Genomic DNA, 23,996 nt, shown 5'->3' on the forward strand with positions numbered 1-23,996 from the left:
GTGTATCACATTGATATGCATATATTGAAGAATTCTTGCATTCCTGGGATAAACCCCACTTGATCATGGTGTATGATCCTTTTAATGTGCTGTTGGATTCTCTTTGATAGTATTTCGTTGAGGATTTTGCATCTATGTTCATCAGTGATATTGGCCTGTAGTTTTCTTTCTTTGTGACATCTTTATCTGGTTTTGGTATCAAGGTGATGCTGGCCTCGTAGAATGAATTTGGGAGTGTTTCTCCCTCTGCTATAATTTGGAAGAGTTTGAGAAGCATAGGTGTTAGCTCTTCTCTAAATGTTTGATAGAATTCACCTGTGAAGCCATCTGGCCCTGGGCTTTTGTTTGTTGGAAGATTACTAATCACAGTCTCAATTTCAGTGCTTGTGATTGGTCGGTTTATATTTTCTCTTTCTTCCTGGTTCAGTCTCAGAAGGTTGTGCTTCTCTGAGAATTTGTCCATTTCTTCCAGGTTGTCCACTTTATTAGCATATAGTTGCTTGTAGTAAGATCTCATGATCCTTTGTATTTCTGCAGTGTCTGTTGTTACTTCTCCTTTTTATTTCTAATTTTATTGATTTGAGTCTTCTCCCTTTTTTTCCTGTTGAGTCTGGCTAATGCTTTATCAATTTTGCTTCTCTACTCAAAGAACAAGCTTTTAGTTTTATTGATCTTTAATATTGTTTCCTTCATTTCTTTTTCATTTATTTCTGATCTGATCTTTATGATTTCCTTCCTTCTGCTAACTTTGGGGTTATTTTGTTCTCCTTTGTCTGATTGCTTTAGGTGTAAGATTAGGTTGGTTATTTGAGATGTTTCTTGTTTCCTGAGGTAGGATTGTATTGCTATAAACTTCCCTCTTAGAACTGCTTTTGCTGCATCCGATAGGTTTTGGGTCGTCATGTTTTCATTGTCATTTGTTTCCAGAAATTTTTTGATTTCCTCTTTGATTTCTTCAGTGATCTCTTGGTTATTTAGTAGCATATTGTTTAGCCTCCATGTTTTTGTACTTTTTACAGATTTTTCCTGTAATTGATACCTAGTTGCATAGTGTTGTGGTCAGAATAGATACTTGATACGATTTCAATTTTCTTAAATTTACCGAGGCTTGATTTGTGATCCAAGATATGATCTATCCTGGAGAATGTTCCATGAGCACTTGAGAAGAAAGTGTATTCTGTTGTTTTTGGATGGAATGTCCTATAAATATCGATTCAGTACATCTTGTTTAATGTGTCATTTAAAATATGTGTTTCCTTATTTATTTTCATTTTGGATGATCTGTCCATTGGTGAAAGTGGAGTGTTAAAGTCCTCTGCTATGATTGTGTTACTGTTGACTTCCCCTTTTATGGCTGTCAGCATTTGCCTTACATATTGAGGTGCTCCTATGTTGAATGCATAAACATTTAAAATTGTTATATCTTCTTCTTGGATTGATCCCTTGATCATTATGTAGTGTTCTTCTTTGTCTCTTGTAATAGTCTTTATTTTAAAGTCTATTTTGTCTGATATGAGATTTGCTACCTCAGCTATCTTTTGATTTCCACTTGCATGGAATATCTTTTTCCATCCCCTCACTTTCAGTCTGTATGTGTCACTAGGTCTGAAGTGGGTCGCTTGTAGACAGCATATATACAGGTCTTGTTTCTGTATCCATTCAGTCAGTCTATGTCTTGGTGGAAGCATTTAATCCATTTACATTTAAGATAATTATCGATATGTATGTTCCTATTCCCATTTACTTAATTGTTTTCGGTTTGTTATTGCAGGTCTTTTCCTTCTCTTGTGTTTCCTGCCTAGAGAAGTTCCTTTAGCATTTGTTGTAAAGCTGCTTTAGTGGTGCTGAATTCTCTTAGCTTTGCTTGTCTGTAAAGCTTTTAATTTTCTGCCGAATCTAAATGAGATTCTTGCTGGGTAGAGGCGTCTTGGTTGTAGGTTTTTCCCTTTCATCAAATATGTCCTGCCACGCCCTTCTGGCTTGCAGAGTTTCTACTGAAAGATCAGCTGTTAACCTAATGGGGATCCCCTTGTATGTTATTTGTTGTTTTTCCCTTTCTGCTTTTAATATTTTTTCTTTGTATTTAATTTTTCATAGTTTGATTAATATGTGTCTTGGCGTGTTTCTCCCTGGATTTATCCTGTATGGGACTCTCTGCGCTGCCTGGACTTGATTGACTATTTCCTTTCCCATATTAGGGAAGTTTTCGACTCTAATCTCTTCAGTTATTTCCTCAGTCCCTTTCTTTTTCTCCTCTTCTTCTGGGACCTCTATAATTCATATGTTGGTGTGTTTAATGTTGTCCCAGAAGTCTCTGAGACTCTCCTCAATTCTTTTCATCCTTTTATCTTTAGTCTGCTCTGCGGTAATTTTTTCCAGTATTTTATCATCCAAGTCACTTATCTGTTCTTCTGCCTCAGTTATTCTGCTATTGATTCCTTGTAGAGAATTTTTAATTTCATTTATTGTGTTGTTCATCATTGTTTGTTTGCTCTTTAGTTCTTATAGGTCCTTGTTACACGTTTCTTGTATTTTCTCCATTCTATTTCCAAGATTTTGGATATCTTTACTATTATTATTACTCTGAATTGTTTTTCAGGTAGACTGCCTATTTACTCTTCTTTTGTTTGGTCTGTTGGGTTTTTACCTTGCTCCTTCATCTGCTGTGTGTTTCTCTGTCTTCTCCTCTTGCTTAACTTACTGTGTTTGGGGTCACCTTTTTGCAGGCTGCATGTTCATAGTTCCCGTTGTTTTTGGTGTCTACCCCCAGTGGCTAAGGTTGGTTCAGCGGTTTGTGTAGGCTTCCTGGTGGAGGAGACTAGTGCCTGTGTTCTGGTGGTTGAGGCTGGATATTGTCTTTCTGGTGAGTAGGACTACGTCCGGTGCTGTGTTTTGGGGTGTCTGTGACTTTATTTTGATTTTAGGCAGCCTCTGTGTTAATGGGTGGGGTTGTGTTTCTGTCTTGCCAGTTATTTGGCACAGGGTTCCAGCACTGTAACTTACTGGTTGTTGAGTGGAGCTGGGTCTTAGTGTTGAGATGGAGATCTCTGGGAGAGCATTCTCCATTTGATATTTTGTGGAGTCAGGAGGTCTCTGGTTGACCAATGACCTGAACTCGGCTCTCCCACCTCAGAGGCACAGGCCTGACACCCCGCTGGAGCACCAAAACCCTGTCAGCCACACAGCTCAGAAAAGAAGGGAGAAAATAAGAAAGAAAGAAAGAAAAAATAACAAAGTTATTAAAATAAAAAATTATTATTAAAAATAAAAGAAAAAATTAAAATAATGGAAAAGAGCAAAAAAAAGGAAAGGAAGAAAGAAGAGAGCAACCCAAACCAAAAAACAAATCCACCAGTGATAACAAGCACTAAAAAGTATACTAATAAAAAAAGAAGGAAAAAAATAAAAACGGACAGATAGAATCCTAGGAGAAATGGTAAAAGGAGAGCTATACAGACAAAATCACACAAAGAAGCATACACATACACACTCATAAAAAGAGAAAAAGCAAAAAAAAAATATGTATATGTATATTAAAAAAAGAGGAAGAGAGCAACCCAATCAATAAACAAATATACCAATGATTATAAACTCTATATACTAAACTAAGAAAAACATAAAACCAAAAACAAATTAGATACAGAAGGCAAACCCCAAGTCTACAGTTGCTCCCAACGTCCACCCCCTCAATTATAGGATGATTCGTTGTCTATTCAGGTATTCCACAGATTCAGGGTACATCAAGTTGATTGTGGAGATTTAATCTGCTGCTCCTGAGGCTGTTAGGAGAAATTTCCCTTTCTCTTCTTTGTTTTCACAGCTCCTGGGGTTCAGCTTTGGTTTTGACCCTGCCTCTGTGTGTAGGTTGCCTGAGGGCATCTGTTCTTCTCTCAGACAGGACGGGGTTAAAGTAGCAGCTGACGAGGGGCTCTGGCTCACTCAGGCCAGGGGGTGGTTGGGGAACGGAATGCAGGGCGAGCCTGTGGTGGCGGAGGCTGGCGTGATGTTGCAGCAGCCTGAGGCACGCCATGTGTTCTCCCGAGGAGGCTGTCCCTGGATCACAGGACCCTGGCATTGGCGGGCTGCACCGGCTCCTGGGAGGGGAGGTGTGGATAGTGACCTGTGCTTGCACACAGGCTTCTTGGTGGCTGCAGCAGCAGCCTTAGCATTTCATGCCCGTCTCTGGTGTCCGCGCTGATAGCCATGCCTTGCTCCCATCTCTGGAGCTCGTCTAGGCACTGTTCTGAATCCCCTCTCCTAGCGCACCCCGAAACAATGCTCTCTTGACTCTTGGGCAATTCCAGACATTTTCCTGGAGTCCCTCCCAGCTAGCTGTGGCACACTAGCCCCCTTCAGGCTGTGTTCACGCAGGCAACCCCGTCCTCTCCCTGGGATCTGACCTCTGAAGCCGTAGCCTCAGCTCCCAGCCCCCACACGCCCCTGCAGGTGAGCGGACAAGCCTCTGAGGCTGGTGAGTGCTGGTCTGCCCCCATCCTCTGTGTGGGAATCTCTCCGCTTTGCCCTCTGTACCCCTGTTGCTGCGCTCTCCTCCATGGCTCCAAAGCTTCCCCCCGGCCACCCCGGGCCTCCACCAGTGAAGGGGCTTTCCAATGTCTGGAAACTTTTCCTCCTTCACAGCCACCTCCCAGAGGTGCAGGTCCTGTCCCTATTCTTTTGTCTCTGTTTTTTCTTTTTTCTTTTGCCCTACCCAGGTACTTGGGGAGTTTCTTGCCTTTTGGGAAGTCTGAGGTCTTCTGCCAGCATTCAGTAGGTGTTCAGTAGGAGTTGTTCCACATGTAGTTGTATTTCTGATGTATTTATGGGGAGGAAGGTGATCTCCATGTCTTACTCCTCCACCATCTTGAAGGTCTCCGTCCGTAAAATATACTTTAAATTCATCAAAAATCACATAAATTTTCATTCCCTTTAAAACAACTAAATCATATGGCAGATTACTTCTAAATTTTGACCTCACTTTTTTCATCTCTCTAAAATCAGTAAGACACATTTAAATATATCCTTATTATAAAAATACAAACTGCATTTCTCACAAATGATTTCTGGCCCTGATCCTGGCTTTGTCACTAGCTGTGTGACCTTGTATAATTTACTAAACTTCTCAGAGTATTCATTTCCTCATTTCTAAAATTAGAGTTTTACGGGAGATGCATTCTACTTTCCTTTTTAACTCCATGATAGTTTCTCTTTGTGCATTTTTTATTTACTTCTTTAGTCTAGGTCTTTCTTTGTTTTCAGAAGCATTTGTAATGGCTCACACCCTAGAATACCTATTTGTGATCTCTTTGACCTTCCTTAATTCTAATATAATGTATATACTGATCAGGATAGGCTAGATTATATTACAGTAACAACTTCTCTAACCTCAGTGGATTAAATCCACAAAGTTTATTTCATGCTCATACTGTCAGTCTGCCCATAGTATGTGATCTGGGAACTTTACTCTGTGTTGTCCTCATTCCAGGACCAAGGCCTTCAAAGCACCCAACCTCTGGAGCTTTGCAAATTCTGCAGTAGAGGTGAGAGAGAGAATAGCTATGTCATCATTGTCTGAAATGTTCCACCCAGAAGTAAACACATGTCACTTTTGTTCATATGACATTGGCCAAAGCAAGTCACATGACCTCACCTAACTTCAAAAGGGCATGAAGTGCTATCTCACAATGTGGCCAGGATGTGGGGAGACACAGGAATATTTGGCAAACAACTCTTATGACTATCCATTATATTTTAAATCAAATGTTAACTTCTGGTAGAAGTGTCAATTAGTACTACATTTATGGAGGGAAATTTGCAAACGTATCAAAAGGCCTAGAAATATGTCTACCACTTGATTTAGTAGTTTCAGTTTTAGGAAATTATTGAACAGATGTATAGAGATGTACATTCAATAATTCATTCCTTGAATATATGTTTATTGAATATCTACTATGTAATGGGGAGCTGACCTGGTCCATACCTTCGTGGAGCTATTTGCAGGAAAGGGGAGAGATAGTACCAGAAATAATTTAAATGAAACAGGTTAAGTGCTATGATTGGCAAGTATAGGCTAGTATGAAAGCATACAGGAAAATTTCTTCTGACCTGTTTTCCAGTTGGCTGATTCTCTCTTCAGCTGTATAAAATCTGCTCTTCAAACCACCTCCATTAAAGTTTTCATATCAGTTTTTGTAATTTTTTATTTCTTAAAAAGTTCTGCTTCAAATGTACTGAATTACTTTTTAAATTTTCTATCACTGAAGATATTTTCAGGTTTGTCTTTTATGAAGAAATTGTTTTCTCAAATTGTGACATCATTTTGAATGCCTACAAATCTTTTGGTAATAAAAATTAAAACTTACATGGTTATAATTTACTTTATTAAAATTTGCCAATATTCAGGGGGAAAAAAAACATGATCCAGATTGTGTATGCAGATTGCAACATTTAAAACTTTGCTCATAGTATTGTAAGGTGATACAGAAATGATAATATTTGAGTTAGGGTGTTAGGATTATGACTGATTTTAAAAAATTTTTCTAAACTGTATAATGTTATTACAGTAATATTATTTCATAGTTTTTAGAATGGAAGAAATTAGACTGGCCAAATCAACTTAAAAACAAAGTAAAAGTAATGATGTTAATGGAGAATAATTTATTAATATCAATGGAGAGTTTTTAAAAGCTTTCACAGCTGTTTTGTCATTAAGAAAAACCTCTGATTTGCAACCATAAATTAAATAAAGATTGTTAAGAGTATAATTTTTATCCTTTTTATCTTCATGATAGCAAGTTTGTTAAGTCTCTCCATGTGGAACTACAGTACAAAGAAAAATTATAGAAGCCTGCTTCCCCTTTCTTTTTTCTCTTCTCATTCTTTTTTCTTTCTTGTATTAGTTAGGTTTATCTCACATCAAGCGTGTGGAGCAGAGTTAAGAATGTACAGGTTTCTTTTAGAATTAAGACGGAAGAAGAAAATAAAGAGGAACATACTAACTTTTTCTTTGAGGGCATATTTTCTATTAGCAAATAGTATGCCTCTCACAAAGAAAATCAGACTTGGAAAACTGAAGATATTTAGCATAAAAAAGGTTAAATACTTAATAATACTTTTTTACATTTTTCTTTTAGGAAGAAGAAAGGCGTATGGCATCTGTTGTAGCCAAAAAAGAGGAAGAGAAGAAGCGAGAAAGTCATAAGCAATCTTTGCTTAAGGTATTTTGTGTGATGTCTACATTCATATATGTGCACATGCACTCACACACAGTGAAGCTAGCTAGCTAATCAGCTAGAAAAGTAGTTTCCAAACTGTAAATTTTTCATTCCTATCAGTAGAGTGTTTTTAATAAACAAACACCCTTAAAACTTTTATAAGTCACTACCTATAAACAAACTTTTACTTCTGAAATACAAAATAATGTACATTATAAAACACATGCAAAAGATAGAAATTGTAAAAGAGATTAAAAATAAATATAACAGAAGTTATAATTTTTTCCACACCAGTATATCACCATGTGTATCCTCATGGCATGTGCATTTCATTTTGGAAACCGCTGTAGTAGACTGTCATCTTTAATGATATATTTTAATGAGCTCTGCTACATGTTTTTTTTTTAAATGATGGCTTTTTGCATTAAAAAAATGTCTCCATTAGCTTCTCTGATATAGAGGTGGTAAAGGTTTTGAGGAGTATAGGAATTAAAGGTTTTTTAAACTGGTTTTAAATTATTTAACATATCAGATGTTAAATTTCCTTAAAATGTTTTCTTTAAAAATATTTTATATTAACATAACAAAGTATAATAAATAAAGACAGCTTAAAGTTTATAGTTCTTATTATGATTCTACTATGTTCTGAAACTAAGGATATCACCCTGATTACCATTACTCATTCTTGTCTTGTGTAGGAGCTTTTCTTTTTAAAATTAAAATGGCATTCAGAATTTTTAAAAATGACTAATAGGGATACAAAGTTGTATCTTAGGGAACTTACTGGGGTGATGGAAATGTTATGAGTTAGCAGATATACACATTTGTCAAAACTGATCAAAGAGTACACTTGAACGTGTGTATTTTACTCTATGAAAACTACTCCAAAATTAACAAACAAAACAAAACAAAACAAACTTGGTCCCAAGCCCTCTCAGCTCCAGGCTGCTACTTCAAAAGTAATTAGAACTGTTACTCAGTATGCTAAAATTTTCTCATCTGCTGTTATTGGTGATTTAACTCTAAGGCTTCCAGTGTAAGTAGAACCTAGTATAGGCAACAAATTGCACTTGACTCCATCTTTGAACTGAACATTTTTTATTATATACCCAATTCAGCTGCTTGTAACCATCAGTATTTTTGGAAATATGCCATTAAATTTTTAGCTAACATGTTTTTTAGATGTTTGGAAAATATTTATGAAAACTTCAAAAAATACCTAATGCTTCTCTTGAAGTTGCCAAATAGGGCTCTTTAATTATGAGGGTTATTTAATTTTAAAAATTTTTAGTAAGAGGAAAAGTGTAGGAAATCAGGAATTCTAGCTCTAGCTCAGATTCAGGGTCATGATATCAAAGACCCTCAGCATTTACTGGAGATTGTTTCATGTGACAACACATATTGATCATTAAGAAAATGGGATGGGTGGTTATAGAGGGACAGGAAGAGTGTATGGACCTATATCTTCAGCCTTATTGCTTTTCTATCTTTCTATTTTCTTTTCAAACTTGGAAATGAATGGAAGTGATAGTTATGGGATATACTGGTGTGGTATTGCTTGGACTATAAAGAATAGACTCAAGTGGCAGAAGCTGAAAGTTGGCATCTTCTAAAATAATTGTCACTTTAACACAGACTTGGCAAATTGCCGTCTAGCTATAGTCGTGATTGTACTAATATATGCCAAATGCATCCATGATCTTTGAGCATGAAATTTTTGGGGTGTACCCCCTTTTGCCTTACAGAATCTCTAGGCTTTCTTTTGCTCCTCTTTTTTTTGCTCCACAGACACCTAGAGCCCTTGTTTGGCCCCCTGGCCAACCAGCAATCCCCACCTGACCCCAGACTGCACTCTTGTTTTAAAATGTCTTCCCTTTTCTTGGCCTCAATGAAAATATCCATTTTCTTAGTCAACCTGGTGTTGATCTGATTTTAATAACCCAATTAAAGAAAGCTTAACTTTGGAATTGGTATAGGAAAGTGTTTGCGTTTTCAGAGTATCTTGTTATAAATTTGTTAGCATACTCAGTGGTGTAAACTTTTGTGCCCTGTTTCTAAACATCACTATATCTACCTCACTTAGAATATTTATTTTTGCTGACTCCAAGTCAGCCAGAAAACGAAATGCATGGAGCCAGCATGATAGCCATCCTCCATTTACTCGCTGCCCCTGCCTCTTTCAAAGTAGCCTTGGTACTGAGTAAAAATAGTGGTATTGCTTAGGTTAAGAATTGGTTTGTCCCAGTCATCTGCAAATAACTGAAATAGAATTCTTTAAGGTAAGGTGCCTTTTTATCATAGATTTCGGGGGAAAATTTATAGTAGAATGGCAGATTCCTACTTGCTTTAGATAAGAAGGACATACATAAAATGTCAAAAAGGCTCAGAAGTATATACATATTAAGTATAACCCATTTAATTATATAAACAAATTTGAAATTCCGAGCAATAGAAAAAAGAACCCATGCTAGAAACATTTTTAAATGCAGAAATAGAACTTTTAAAATGTTTAGTTTTAATTAAGCTTTGTCACCACTTTTCATTCCTATCCAATGCCATTTCTACATCTAAAATTTTAGATAGGCAAAGAGGTGGAACTAAACATAAGTATTCTGCATGTGTGAATGCACTGAGGGAATGGGCAAAGAATCTTCCAAACAGCCTTCACTGGCTCCAAAGAGAGCAGGTGAATCAGTATCACACAGATGGTTTTTCACTGGATGATTGTTCTCTTAGTAAAGAGAAAAGGGAAAGTGTCCATTTTCAGCACTCTGATTTAATCAATATGCCATTTAAAAATTAACTTTTGATAATGGATAATCTAGGATGCTATTAGTTATCTAGAAATATTTCAACCTAGTACAATTTCATTTAATAGTCTATATATGATTATTAATTTTCAGACATTGTAATTTATGCTGTGAAGCTTGGAACATTGATCAGTCTCTCTCCTTCCTCCCTTCCCCCCCAAAGTATTCCACCATATTTGCCATAATTATTGAATAGGAAAATTAAAATATCATTAGTTTTTTCTTGCTGTGTTTAAACACAAAGGCATAATTTTCTGTCTAATTAAAACTTCACATAACGCTTGAATATATAAATTTCTGTCAAATTAAACTTTCAAATAGTGAATTTTCTTATCTCCAGTGGAAGTAATTATTGTTTTGCATATAATTTGTTAAGGATGATAGAGCATCGTTGAGATGGTTGATTGCATAGGTTAAATAAAGGCCACTTATACTGTGTTTTAGAATACATATTTGGTAGCTACTTTTAAGTAACACTCCTTTTAAAGGTGTGATAAGTAGTACAAACAATATGCTCCTTGGACTCTCGTGCTACAAAAATGGCATTATGTAATTCTTGTCCCAATGAACTTTTTCATAGGAGAAGAAAAGGTTAATAATTAACAACGTAGCTCGAAAGTGGGACTTGCAACAACATCGAATTACCAATATTGCTACAAACCAAGATGGAAAAGATTCAGACTCTCAGGACCACTGTCAGAACGATGGAAGCACCATCTCTGCATTTCCAGAGGAAACAGGGTATGCAATGGTATTCTTTCCAGATACTAGTATCTTTGGAGAACTGAATTTGGAGCAGAAACAGGAAAACATTTGACATATAATTATTTTAAGATAGTTTTCTTAAGAAAACCTACTGAAATTAGCAGTAGGTTTTAAAAGTTAAGGTGGAAATATTGAAAATATAAGCTGACCCCTAATTTAAAAACCCTTCAGTAGTTTCTTATTTTTCATAGGAATAAATCTAGATTACTTAATATAGCCTATGAGACCCTCTACCCACCTCACCTATTTTATCCCATACCATCAGCCACTTTATTCTTGTGCTGCAGCCTCAGTGATTTCCAGTTCAGTTACTTCCTACTTCAGAACGCTTCTCTTACAAACAGTTGTATTCTCCCCTGCCCTACTTTCCTCACCCTACCCTGGCTAACTACCACTCAGCCTGGAGGTCTTAAATTTAAACCTCACTTCCCCTGAAAAGCCTTCCCTAACGACTTCCCGGAGACTAGGCTAGATCAGATAACCTTTTTTTCTCCCAGTACTCTGCACTTGCCCTTGTTAGCACTTATCATGACCATAATTAAATAAATAGTGGGTAATTAGTTGTTTCATAACTGTCTTCCCCACTAGAATGTAAGCTTCTCAAGGAAAAGAATCCTGATTGTCTTAACCTCTGTTGTTTGCCCAGTAGCTATCACAAATCCTTACTCCTTAACTAGTAGTATTAAGCAATTCGGCATAAAATCTGAATAGTTACTCCAGTTCTGTTCTATAATATCTGTCTATTCCAGTGGCTCACAGCCTCTTTCTTCTATGACACATTGGTCAGATAACATATATCCCTTGATTTATGAGCAAATCTGAGGATGCTTTCTAGACTTGACATATTTCTCTTCCTCTCAAGAAGGCATACTAGAATCAAGTAAATAAGAGGAATATAAAGCATATATATTTTCATAGTTTATTTATAATTTAAAAACATATATATATAATTTAAAACCTAAAAATCAAAGATAGAATGCACTGCAGTTTTGTTTCACTTGATGCACAGTTATCTAATGACCAAACCAAATTCTGAAACACATTTCAAACTAAATATAATATAGCTTTTATTTCAAGTTTTCAGCCAGTATTCTTTAAGCTTTCCATATATGAAGAATGCGATAAAGTCATTTAAGAGGAATTAGAATAATATTTTGGAAGTTTACTGGAGTTAAAGAGTTTGACATATATTTTAAAGACAAATATACTTTTTTTTTTTTTTTTTTTTTTTTTTTGGTGTACGCGGGCCTCTCACTGTCGTGGCCTCTCCCGTTGCGGAGCACAGGCTCCGGATGCGCAGGCTCAGTGGCCATGGCTCACGGGCCCAGCTGCTCCACGGCATGTGGGGTCTTCCCGGACCGGGGCACGAACCCGTGTCCCCTGCATCGGCAGGCGGACTCTCAACCACTGCGCCACCAGGGAAGCCCGACAAATATACTTTTACAATTTTAGTTATAAGATTAATTTATATTGATCAGTGTACCTCCTTCAGCTCACTTGGGTATCCACATGGTAGAGTTTCTCAGATCTTTTAGCTAGAAAAATAAGGAAACAATTAAAATTCTAATTAAGTAATGATTTGTATAACAGATATATCACTTATATTGCCCTGGAGCTTTATTTAATATTTTTTAAATGTCAAAATGTAATTTTACTTGGCTAGAACTATACTTTATAAAATTAAAACTTTATATCATTGGGCTTTAGATTTATGAAATACTATACAAGTCAGTTCTATTTCTGATTTATCTTTTATTAAAAAATATATTTTTTATCTTCCTTAAGAAGGTTTCCTAGTACCAAGTTTATCCAAATGATCTTATAAATTTTATCCTAAAATTTTAATAAGGTTTTAAAATTACTCCTTTAATACATCAAATTTATTTTTATATATGGTGTTAGGTAAGAGTGTAACTTGATTTTATTTCAATTGACTAGTTAATTGTCTAATAGCATTCCTCAATTAAATTATTGTCTTTTTTAATGAGAATGCCATTTTCATGTTATAGTAGGTTCCCATAAATATTGGATATACTTCTGTACTCTCTATTCCATGTCACTAATCTACTTTTATGTCTTAATGCCAATACCAGACTCTTTTGATTATTGTCATTTTATACTAAGTTTTAATATCTAGTAAGGGAAATACGCTTTCACTATTCTTTTCAAAGTTTCAGTTCTTACACACTTGTTCTTACATATGAACTTTAAAATCATTTAATCTAAATGGAAATGTTAGAATCTTATTCAAATGGCATTTAAGTTGTTTATTTCAGTAGGATTAACATTCTTAAGATAATAAATCAGCACTTTAAAAATCATGGTGTATCTCTCCATACTTTTCAGGTATACTAGGGAGCTAACTGGGGAAGTGTTGTGTTACTGAAGGAAAATCCTGAGGAAATAAAGGAGGTTATAGACCATGAAACTGTAGCAACTACAGTCTGAATTGAATTGAACTACAGTCTGAATTCCAGGAGCACAGAGTAGCAAGGTGTATAAGTAGAGAAGCTAAATGTCTTATAAAGAATAAGGAGATGAAGGATCAAGATGAAGGATCAAAGATAAGGGGGACTTCCCTGGTGGCGCAGTGGTTGAGAGTCTGCCTGCTGATGCAGGGGACATGGGTTCGTGCCCCGGTCCGGGAAGATCCCACATGCCGCGGAGCGGCTGGGCCCATGAGCCATGGCTGCTGAGCCTGCACGTCCGGAGCCTGTGCTCCGCAACGGGAGAGGCCACAGTGGGAGGCATGCGTACCTCAAAAAAAAAAAAAAAAAAAAAAAAGATAAAGAATTTAAAAATTCAAGTATAATGACGAAAGAAATGATGGACCATATGGTTAGGTTACTTTTTTTTAATTAATTGCTTTTTTATTATGGTAAGAACACATTATGAAATCTATCCTCTTAACACATTTTTAAGTGTACTATGCAATATTAATAAATATAGGCACCACATTTTATGGCAGAGCTCTAAAGTGTAACAGAAACTTTATACCTATTAAAAACAACTCCCCATTTCTCGGTGCCTCCCCCAGCCCCTGACAACAACCACTGTAATCTTTTTTTTTTTAACGTCTTTATTAGAGTATAATTACTTTACAATGGTGTGTTAGTTTCTGCTTTATAACAAAGTGAATCAGTTATACATATACATATGTCCCCATATCTCTTCCCTCTTGCATCTCCCTCCCTCCCACCGTCCCTATCCCACCCCTTAGGTGGTCACAAAGCATCGAGCTGATCTACCTGTGCTATGTGGCTGCTTCTCACTAGCTATCTATTTTACGTTTGGTGGTGTACATGTGTCCATGCAACTCTTTCACTTTGTCCCAGCTTACCATTCCCCGTCCCCGTATCCTCAAGTCCATTCTCTAGTAGGTCTGCATCTTTATTCTCGTCTTGCCCCTAGGTTCTTCATGACCATTTTTTTTTTTTTTTAGATTCCATATATATATGTTAGCATATGGTATTTGTTTTTCTCTTTCTGACTTACTTCACTCTATATGACAGACTCTAGGTCCATCCACCTCACTACAGATAACTCAATTTTGTTTCTTTTTATGGCTAACATTCCATTATATATATGTGCCACATCTTCTTTATCCATTTGTCTGTTGATGAACACTTAGGTTGCTTCCATGTTCTGGCTATCCTTTTAAGATGCTGTTGGATTCTGTTTGCTAGATTTTTGCATCTATGTTCATCAGTGATATTGGCCTGTAGTTTTCTTTCTTTGTGACGTCTTTGTCTGGTTTTGGTATCAAGGTGATGGTGGCCTCGTAGAATGAGTTTGAGAGTGTTCGTCCCTCTGCTATATTTTGGAAGAGTTTGAGAAGCATAGGTGTTAGTTCTTCTCTAAATGTTTGATAGAATTCGCCTGTTAAGCCATCCGGTCCTGGGCTTTTATTTGTTGGAAGATTTTTAATCATAGTGTCAATTTCAGTGCTTGTGATTGGTCTGTTCATATTTTCTGTTTATTCCTCGTTCAGTCTCAGAAAGTTGTGCTTTTCTAAGAATGTGTCCATTTCTTCCAGGTTGTCCATTTTATTGGCATAGAGTTGCTTGTAGTAATCACTCATGAACCTTTGTATTTCTGCAGTGTCTGTTGTTACTTCTCCTTTTTCATTTCTAATTCTATTTATTTGAATCTTCTCCCTTTTTTTCTTGATGAGTCTGGCTAATGTTTTATCAATTTTGTTTATCTTCTCAAGGAACCATCTTTTAGTTTTATTGATCTTTGCTATCGTTTGCTTCATTTCTTTTTCATTTATTTCTGATCTGATCTTTATGATTTCTTTCCTTCTGCTAACTTTTGGATTTTCTCTTCTTCTTTCTCTAATTGCTTTAGGTGTAAGGTTAGGTTGTTTATTTGAGATGTTTCCTGTTTCTTAAGGTAGGATTGTATTGCTATAAACTTCCCTCTTAGAACTGCTTTTGCTGCATCCCGTAGGTTTTGGGTCGTCATATTTTCATTGTCATTTGTTTCTAGGTATTTTTTTGATTTCCTCTTTGATTTCTTCAGTGATCTCTTGGTTATTGAGTAGTGTTGTTTAGCCTCCATGTGTTTGTATTTTTTACACATGTTTTTCCTGTAATTGATATTTAGTCTCATAGCATTGTGGTCAGAAAAGATACTTGATACAGTTTCAATTTTCTTAAATTTACCAAGGCTTGATTTGTGACCCAAGATATGATCTATCCTGGAGAATGTTCCATGAGCACTTGAGAAGAATGTGTATTCTGTTGTTTTTGGATGGAGTGTCCTATAAATATCAATTAAGTCCATATTATTTAATGTATCATTTAAAGCTTGTGTTTCCTTATTTATTTTCATTTTGGTTGATCTGTCCATTGGTGAAAGTGGGGTGTTAAAGTCCCCTACTATGATTGTGTTCCTGTCGATTTCCCCTTTTATGGCTGTTAGTATTTGCCTTATGTATTGAGGTGCTCCTGTGTTGCGTACATAAATATTTACAATTGTTATAGCTACTTCTGGATTGATCCCTTGATCATTATGTAGTGTCCTTCTTTGTCTCTTGTAATAGTCTTTATTTTAAAGTCTATTTTGTCTGATATGAGAATTGCTACTCCAGCTTTCTTTTGATTTCCATTAGCATGGAATATCTTTTTCCATCCCCTCAGTTTCAGTCTGTATGTGTCCATAGGTCTGAAGTGCATCTCTTGTAAACAGCATATATATGGGTCTTGTTTTTGTGTACATTCAGCCAATCTGTGTCTTTTGGTTGGAGCATTTAATCCATTTACATTTAAGGTAATTATCGATATGTATGTACCTGTTACCATTTTCTTAATTGTTTTGGGTTTGTTCTTGTAGGTCTTTTCCTTGTCTTGTGTTTCCTGCCTAGAGAAGTTTCTTTAGCACTTGTTGTAAAGCTGGTTTGGTAATGCTGAATTCTCTTAGCTTTTGCTGTAAAGCTTTTGTCTGTAAAGGTTTTTTAATTTCTCTGTCAAATCTGAATGAGATCCTTGCTGGGTCGAGTAAACTTGGTTGTAGGTTTTTCTCCTTCATCACTTTAAATATGTCCTGCCACTCCCTTCTGGCTTGCAGAGTTTCTGCTGAAAGATCAGCTGTTAACCTTATGGGGATTCCCTTGTGTGTTATTTGTTGTTTTTCCCTTACTGCTTTTAATGTTTTTTCTTTGTATTTATTTTTTGATAGTTTGATTAATATGTATCTTGGTGTGTTTCTCCTTGGATTTATCCTGTATGGGACTCTCTGGGCTTCCTGGACTTGATTAACTATTTCTTTTCCCATATTAGGGAAGTTTTCAACTATAATCTCTTCAAATATTTTCTCAGTCCCTTTCTTTTTCTCTTCTTCTTCTGGGACCCCTATAATTCAAATGTTGGTGTGTTTAATGTTGTCCCAGAGGTCTCTGAGACTGTCCTCAGTTCTTTTCATTCTTTTTTCTTTATTTTGCTCTGCAGTAGTTATTTCCACTATTTTATCTTCCAGGTCACTTTACCGTTCTTCTGCCTCAGTTATTCTGCTATTGATCCCTTGTAGAGAATTTTTAATTTCATTTATTGTGTTGTTCATCACTGTTTGTTTGCTCTTTAGTTCTTATAGGTCCTTGTTAAACGTTTCTTGTATTTTCTCCATTCTATTTCTGAGATTTTGGATCATCTTTACTATCATTATTCCTGAATTCTTTTTCAGGTAGACTGCCTATTTACTCTTCATTTGTTTGGTCTGGTGGTTTTTGCCTTCCTCCTTCATCTGCTGTGTTTTTCTCTGTCTTATTATTTTGCTTAACTTACTGTGTTTGGGGTCTCCTTTTTCAGGCTGCAGGTTCGTAGTTCCCGTTGTTTTTGGTGTCTGTCGCCAGTGGCTAAGGTTGGCTCAGTTGGTTGTGTAGGCTTCCTGGTGGAGGGGACTAGTGCCTGTGTTCTGGTGGATGAGGCGGGATCTTGTCTTTCTGATGGGCTGGTCCACGTCTTGTCGTGTGTTTTTGGGTGTCCGTGGCCTTATTATGATTTTAGGCAGCCTCTCTGCTGATGGATGGGGTTGTGTTCCTGTCTTGCTAGTTGTTTGGCATAGGGTGTCCAGCACTGTAGCTTGCTGGTCGTTGAGGGATCTGGGTCTTGACATTCAGATGGAGATCTCTGGTAGATTTTCGCCATATGACATTACGTGGAGCTGGGAGGTCTCTTGTGGACTGGTGTCCTAAACTTGGCTCTCCCACCTCAGAGGCACAGCCCTGATGCCTGGCTGGAGCACCAAGAGGGTCTAGGCTATTTTTTTTTTTTTTTTTTTTTTTTTGGTACGCAGGCCTCTCACTATTGTGGCCTCTCCTGTTGCGGAGCACAGGCTGCGGACTCGCAGGCTTATCGGCCATGGCTCACGGGCCCAGCCACTCCGTGGCATGTGCGATCTTTCTGCACTGGGGCACGAACCTGTGTCCCCTGCATCGGCAGGCAGACTCTCAACCACTGCTCCACCAGGGAAGCCCCTAGGCTATTTTTAAAGAATTAAAAAGTAGAACATTGTCAAGAGATTGGGAGAAAATTTATTATTTCTGTGACTAGCAGTCTAAATGAATTTAAAGATAAGTACATAAAGCAAGAGAATTAATAGTCGGCTGGAATAGTGGGAATTTATGGTCAGATTAAGTTTTTGAAGTTGAAGATTGTAGAGGTGGAATATATCTAAGTAATAACAACATAAGAGTAATTTGGCACCCATTGTGGCCGTGAGAATGGGTTGTTGGAGAAGAGTAGAAATCAATGAGAGGAGGAGAGGAGAGAAGATCAGCTGCCGTTATTATTGTAGACACTGAAGTTACAGATGATAGAACGGGTGTGGAACTAGTGGCCAGAGTATTCAACAGTGACCAGCCTTATCTCCTCCCCATCTCAGCCATGCATCCTATGCCCTTGTCACAGAGATGTTCACTCTTCACGTTTTACTAGCGTTGGCAGCTGCAGTGATTGTAGGAGTGTCTTTGTTTATTAATTCGTTCTTTTACCTGGCAAAACTATTTCTGATAGTTGGATTCTGACTATTAGGTGGACTGATAGGTGGACTCTAGGCTATTAATGTGACTTTCTTGACACTCTAAACTTTTTAAGCAACTTCTGTTCAAAAATTTTGTGGCCCTCTAAAATAATTTAAAATTTTAGAGTTCATTTTTATGGTCCCGAAAACAAACAGTTATTTCCAAGAGAAAGAAGAAGTATCTGCTAGTGAAAATTATTGTGACTTATAGTTACTGCCAAGAGTTTCAGAATTTTTATTAGGAGTTCCACAAAGAGGCTTTTTAAGCCAAGAGCACAAGGAAGAGTTTGGAAGAGATGGGAAAAGTGATGTGTGGGTTCAATGCAGAGGATGTGGAGAGCCGTAATGTATCATTAGGAAAGAGGTCCACAGTTTCTGGCAAAAAATTTCTACTGATGTAAGTTCAGAGTGCCATAGAGACACAGTTACGTTTTCATGGTCTGGCCCTTTTTGATGATCTAAAAACTGTTAAATCAAGGAGACACAGATGATATTTATATATGAAGTCAGATAAATAAACCTTTAGAGATAGACAATGAATTATTGGTAGAGACTATAATGCAAAATCAGTTACTTATAACTTCTAGTGGTTGTAGATAATTTTTTTCCAATTTAGTTTGTGGTTATCTGATGCCTGTAAAATCTGTTATATCAGAAAGGTAGAAATATTTCTAAAAATATTTCTAAAAGAGCTTATTGTACCTACATGAGGGGCTCTTAACCAGAGGATCCAGATTGACTTTTTGAACTTTAAGTTCTTATTTTGCTTGAACACTCCACACTTGTTGACATAGTTAATACTCATTGTTGATAGGCTCTTTGCATTGGCTTTCTTGATAGCACATTCACCTGATTTTCCTTTTACCTATGTGGCTACTCTTTTTAAAAATTTTTTATTTTTAATTATTTATTTAAAAAAATTTTATTGGAGTATAGTTGATTTACAATGTTGTGTTAGTTTCAGGTGTACAGCAAATTAAATCAGTTATACATATACATATATCCACTCGTTTTTAGATTCTTTTCCCATATAGGCCATTATAGAGTATTGAGTTCCCTGTGCTATACAGTAGGTCCTGATTAGTTACCTATTTTATATTTAGTAGTGTGTATATGTCAATCCCAATCTCCCAGTTTATCCCTCCCTCCCCTTTCCGCCCTGGCAATGATAAGTTTGTTTTGACTGTGACTATATTTCTGCTTTGCAAATAAGTTCATTTGTACCATTTTTTTAGATTCCACATATAAGCGATATCATATGATATTTGTCCTTCTCTGTCTGACTTCACTCAGTAAGACAATCTCTAGGTCCATCCATGTTGCTGCAAATGGTATTATTTCATTGTTTTTTAGGGTTGGGCTACTCTTTTTTTAAAGTATATCTTGCTGACTCCATTTCTATCAAATCTCTGAATGTATATCATTCTATTTCTTGATTTATAAGATTTAGATATACTTTTTGCTATAGTAGGTGAGGATTCAGCTCATTCACCTCTCTCCCCCCAACACTATATATCTATAATTATTTTATTGATAACTTTTGTAGCGTGTAATGAAACCTCTATTTCTTATTCCCTCTGCTATAGATAGTAGCTCTGAAATCTGCAGTGGGCAAGATGAATCTATCCTTTTTACCTTTCTTCCCACCTTTTTATATTACAGTTTCTATCAACTATACTTTTCTAATTTCCCTTGCTATATATCTTCCTTGACCTATTGGTTGAGTGTATTGTTTAATTTCCACATACTTGTGAATTTTCCAGATTTCCTTCTGTTATTGATTTCTAGTTTCATTTCATAGTGTGAGTTCAAACTTTCAGAATTTATTGAGACTCATTTTGTGGCTTCTGTCCTGAAGAATGTTTCATGTGCACTTAAGAAGAATGCGTATTCTAATGTTGGGTAGAATCTTCTATATACATCTGTTATATCTAGTTGTTTTATAGTCTTCTTCAAGTCCTCTATTTCTTTTTGATCTGTCTAGATATTCCATCCATTATTGAAAGTAGGGTATTAAAGTCTCCAACTATTATTGTAGAACTATTTCTCCCTTCAGTTCTGTCAGTTTTTCCTTCATATATTTTGGGTGTTAAGTGCATATATGTTTATAATTTTTATGTGTTCTTGATGAATTGACCCTTTTATCAATATAAAATGTCCTTCTATGTCTCTTGCATGTCTCCTGTGACAATTTGTTATATAACATCTCTTTTGGTTACCATGTGCTTTGAATATCTTTTTCCTTCCTTTCAATTTCAATCTATTTGTGTCTTTTAATTTTGTAGAAAGCATATAGTTGAATCATTTTCTTAAAATCCATTCTGCTAATATCTGTCTTTTAGTTGGAGAATTTAATCTATCAGGTCCTAATGAGAAAGGTCTTACTTCAGTCATTTTGCTATTTTTTTCTACTTGTATATCTTCTTTGTTCATCAATTCCTCCATTACTTTCTTCTTTTGTGTTTGATTTTTTAGTGTAACATTTTAATTCCCTTCTCATTCCTTTTACTCTGTATTTTGTAGTTTTTTTTTTTAGTTGTTACCCTGAGGATTACAATTAACATCTTCATGTATAACATTTTAGTTTGCATTAATACAAACTTAGTTGCAATAATATACAAACACTTTGCTCTTATATAGCTCCACTCCCCTCTATGTTGCTGTTATCACAAATTTCATCCTTATACATTGTGTGGACATTAACATAGATTTATAGTTATTATTTTATGCATTTGTCTATTAAATCTTATAGAAAAAAAGAGGAGTTACCAACCAAAAATACAGTAACACCAGCTTCTATATTTATCTGTGTAATTACCTTTTCCAGTATTCTTTATTTCTTCATGTGACTTTGAGTTATTGTCTAGGGTCCTTTCATTTCAATCTAAAGGACTTTTAGCATTTCTTAAAGGGCAGGTGTACTAGCAATGAACTCTCACAGTTTTTGTTTATCTAGAAATGTCTTAATTTCTCCCTGAGTTTTGAAGTACAGTTTTGCTGGATATAGAATTCTTGGTTAACAGGTTTTTTTTTTCTTTCAACACTTTAGGTGTGTCATCCCACTGCCTTCTGCCTTGCTTGGTTTTTGATTAGAAATTGGCTGTTACTCTTATTGAGAATTCCTTTTACAAGACTAGTCATTTCTCTCTTGTTGCTTTCAGGAATCTCTCTTTGTCTTTGTCTTTCCACAGTTTGAGGTGATTGTTTAGGGTCCTCTCAGGTCTTTTCTGAGCGTAAGTGTGGACATAAGTGTTGCCCTCTAGATTCCCTGGAATACACAGGAGCTTCTCAAAGTCCCTCTTTCCCTAAGTATCTTCTTCCCCAGCCTTTTGTTTCTCAGTCTTTTTGATCTGTCTATGTTTGCCCATGTGGCAGCAGCTAAATATGTTTTTGCCTTTAAATAATTTTGAGGGCTTCCCTGGTGGTACAGTGTTTAAGAATCCGCCTGCCAATGCAGGGACAGATTGCTTCGTATTTGAGCCATGCCTTTCTTACATAATTTCTTTTTATCTGGGGTTTCTGATGGCCTGTTTTGTTGTGTTGTTTTTGTTTAACAAAGAAATTTGTGCTGCCTTTACCACATTCCAGTTTCTTTGAATTTCTTTTTTTGTCTTTTGAATGGAATCCACTCTTGTTGAAGCTTTCTATGTCCCTGACCTAATTTAGTCTCATTATTTCCTTTTGGACCATTGTTTACAGTTTATTATTTTACATCATATTACTAGTAGCCTTTGCTTTTTACTTGGATTATTTGTCTTTTTCATATCCTCAAGTACTTCTATCCTCTCAACCTCTAGATGGTAGAATTCCTCTGAGTTTGGTCCTGGGCCCTCTTTTCACTCTCTGCTTCCCCCCTAAACAATATCATATATTTCTTTGACTTTAAATGTCATTTATATTTTGAAGATACCAATATGTATTATCTCTTTTTTTATGGTTTACCCATTTGGACTGTGTTTAAGGGAAAAAATCTTTTACTACATTGAGATTATAAAAATATTCTCCCATTTTGTCTTCCTAAAGGTTTAAAATTTTGCCTATCATATTTTAGTCTTTATTACACTTGGAATTGATTTTTAAATTTGAGGCTGATGTCAAATTTGTTTTTCCTCTTAGGAATAACCAGTTGCCCCAGTGTTATTTATTGAGTATTCTTTCCTTTTCCCACTGAACTGCAATGCCCCTCTGACTGTTTTATTGGCAGTGGGAGGAGTAGGTAGTAGGGTACTTTTGCAGATCTTCAATTAATGCCTCTTCCTCACTTCTCATTCCCATCTTCCATCATATCTCTGTTCTTTCCTTTCCAAAGTTCTACTGGGCAGCTTGGCTGTCATCTTTGTTCTTGTCTCCAGTTCATATTCAAAGCTATGGCTTCCTTTGTCCTTCTTCCTCACTCAAAATTCTTCACCTTCCAGCTTCCAGAAATTTGTTGAAACTTCTTGCTGAAGATTGTCTCCCCCTTTCCTTTTTACTTGTTATTGTGTGTGTATAACATTTCAATTACTTTAAGGGCCTTAGAGGGAGAGGTTTCAAACACATGTGCTCATTCTGTCTACTTTTTTATCTGAAAGCACAAAGTGAAACATTTTAAATATTAGAAGCTACATTCTCTGTAAGTCTTTAAAAATATAATTAAATTTCGTCTCTTGGGAATGATATAAGCCTGGCTCTCTCTGAAGGTAGAAAGCTAGTCAGAGGGCCGCAAAGTCTCTTCCTTAGGGTTCCAATTTGTTTTTTAATACTTCATAAGATTTTCCATTTTCAACAATCCCATTTATAGTCTTTAGTATTTCATAATGCCAAAAAAGTGGCTAATTCTTGTGTTACAATGTCTGTGACCTTTGGCTTGTGGGTGTGTAACTAAATGCCTGGAAATAAGTATCCATGAAAAGATTACAGGCACATAAAGAGAAGAAATTCTGTAAAACTTTGGTATATCCCATTAATGATTTCACTGTTCACTGTACTTGGGACATATCTGTAGTAAAGTGACATACTACAGGTTTCTTTCCCTTGCCAGAAATGGGAAAGTACTTGGTGTAATGTTTTCTTTGCTTACATTGGATGCATGCAGTGAAGCTGGTTTATTTTTGGTCATTTCCTGTCTATGAACACTGTGATATTTTAGCCAGCACTACTGTAATAAAATATAATGCATAAAATGAATTTCTACACCTATGAATGTTGTAATAGAAGTTCATAAAATATGTTATTATAGGAATCAGCACCACTTATTCACTGGGAAAAGAAACTTATGAAATATTTTAAGTCTTTCTGTTCTAGCCTCTTATAGAATGCATAAAGATTTTTTTAAAAACCTGTAGTCCTCTGAAATATTGTCTTTTTTATCCATATAGGCATTTAAGAGTATATTCTCCATTTAGCCTGGCTTCCAGGGACTCATGACTGTGTTGCATTAAGTTAATCACCCTGTCTTTGTGTCCTCTACTAATCAAGAATGCATGGAATAGTTTTCTGATTGATTCTTATATAAAGATTGAGTTGGATAAATGAACATTTGGACTTGGAATTAACCAGTAAAGATCTTGAAGAGAATTCCTATTTGATGGCAAACTGCCTACTGTTATATAAATAATACTTGAGTAGGGAAATATACATGGAAATGTATTGGGCTTCATGGAGAAACAAATTTTAAAGCATAGATCCTCCATAGAGGAATACCACATTT

The 23,996-nt window shown here is 36.0% G+C and overlaps 1 protein-coding gene across 7 annotated transcripts in view; it reads left to right on the plus strand.

Moving 5' to 3' along the window:
- The window catches only part of LRRC49 (leucine rich repeat containing 49), a 126,994-nt gene that overhangs the window by 80,673 nt on the left and 22,325 nt on the right, over positions 1-23,996 (plus strand). For all 7 annotated transcript variants that reach the window (XM_073801196.1, XM_073801197.1, XM_019949113.3 and 4 more), the window contains 2 exons: positions 7,131-7,214; positions 10,602-10,762. In XM_073801196.1, coding sequence (XP_073657297.1) covers positions 7,131-7,214; positions 10,602-10,762 — 245 coding nt within the window. The remainder of the gene's footprint in view (positions 1-7,130; positions 7,215-10,601; positions 10,763-23,996) is intronic.

This window comes from Tursiops truncatus, chromosome 2, assembly GCF_011762595.2.
Source record: "Tursiops truncatus isolate mTurTru1 chromosome 2, mTurTru1.mat.Y, whole genome shotgun sequence".
Lineage (NCBI taxonomy): Eukaryota > Metazoa > Chordata > Mammalia > Artiodactyla > Delphinidae > Tursiops > Tursiops truncatus.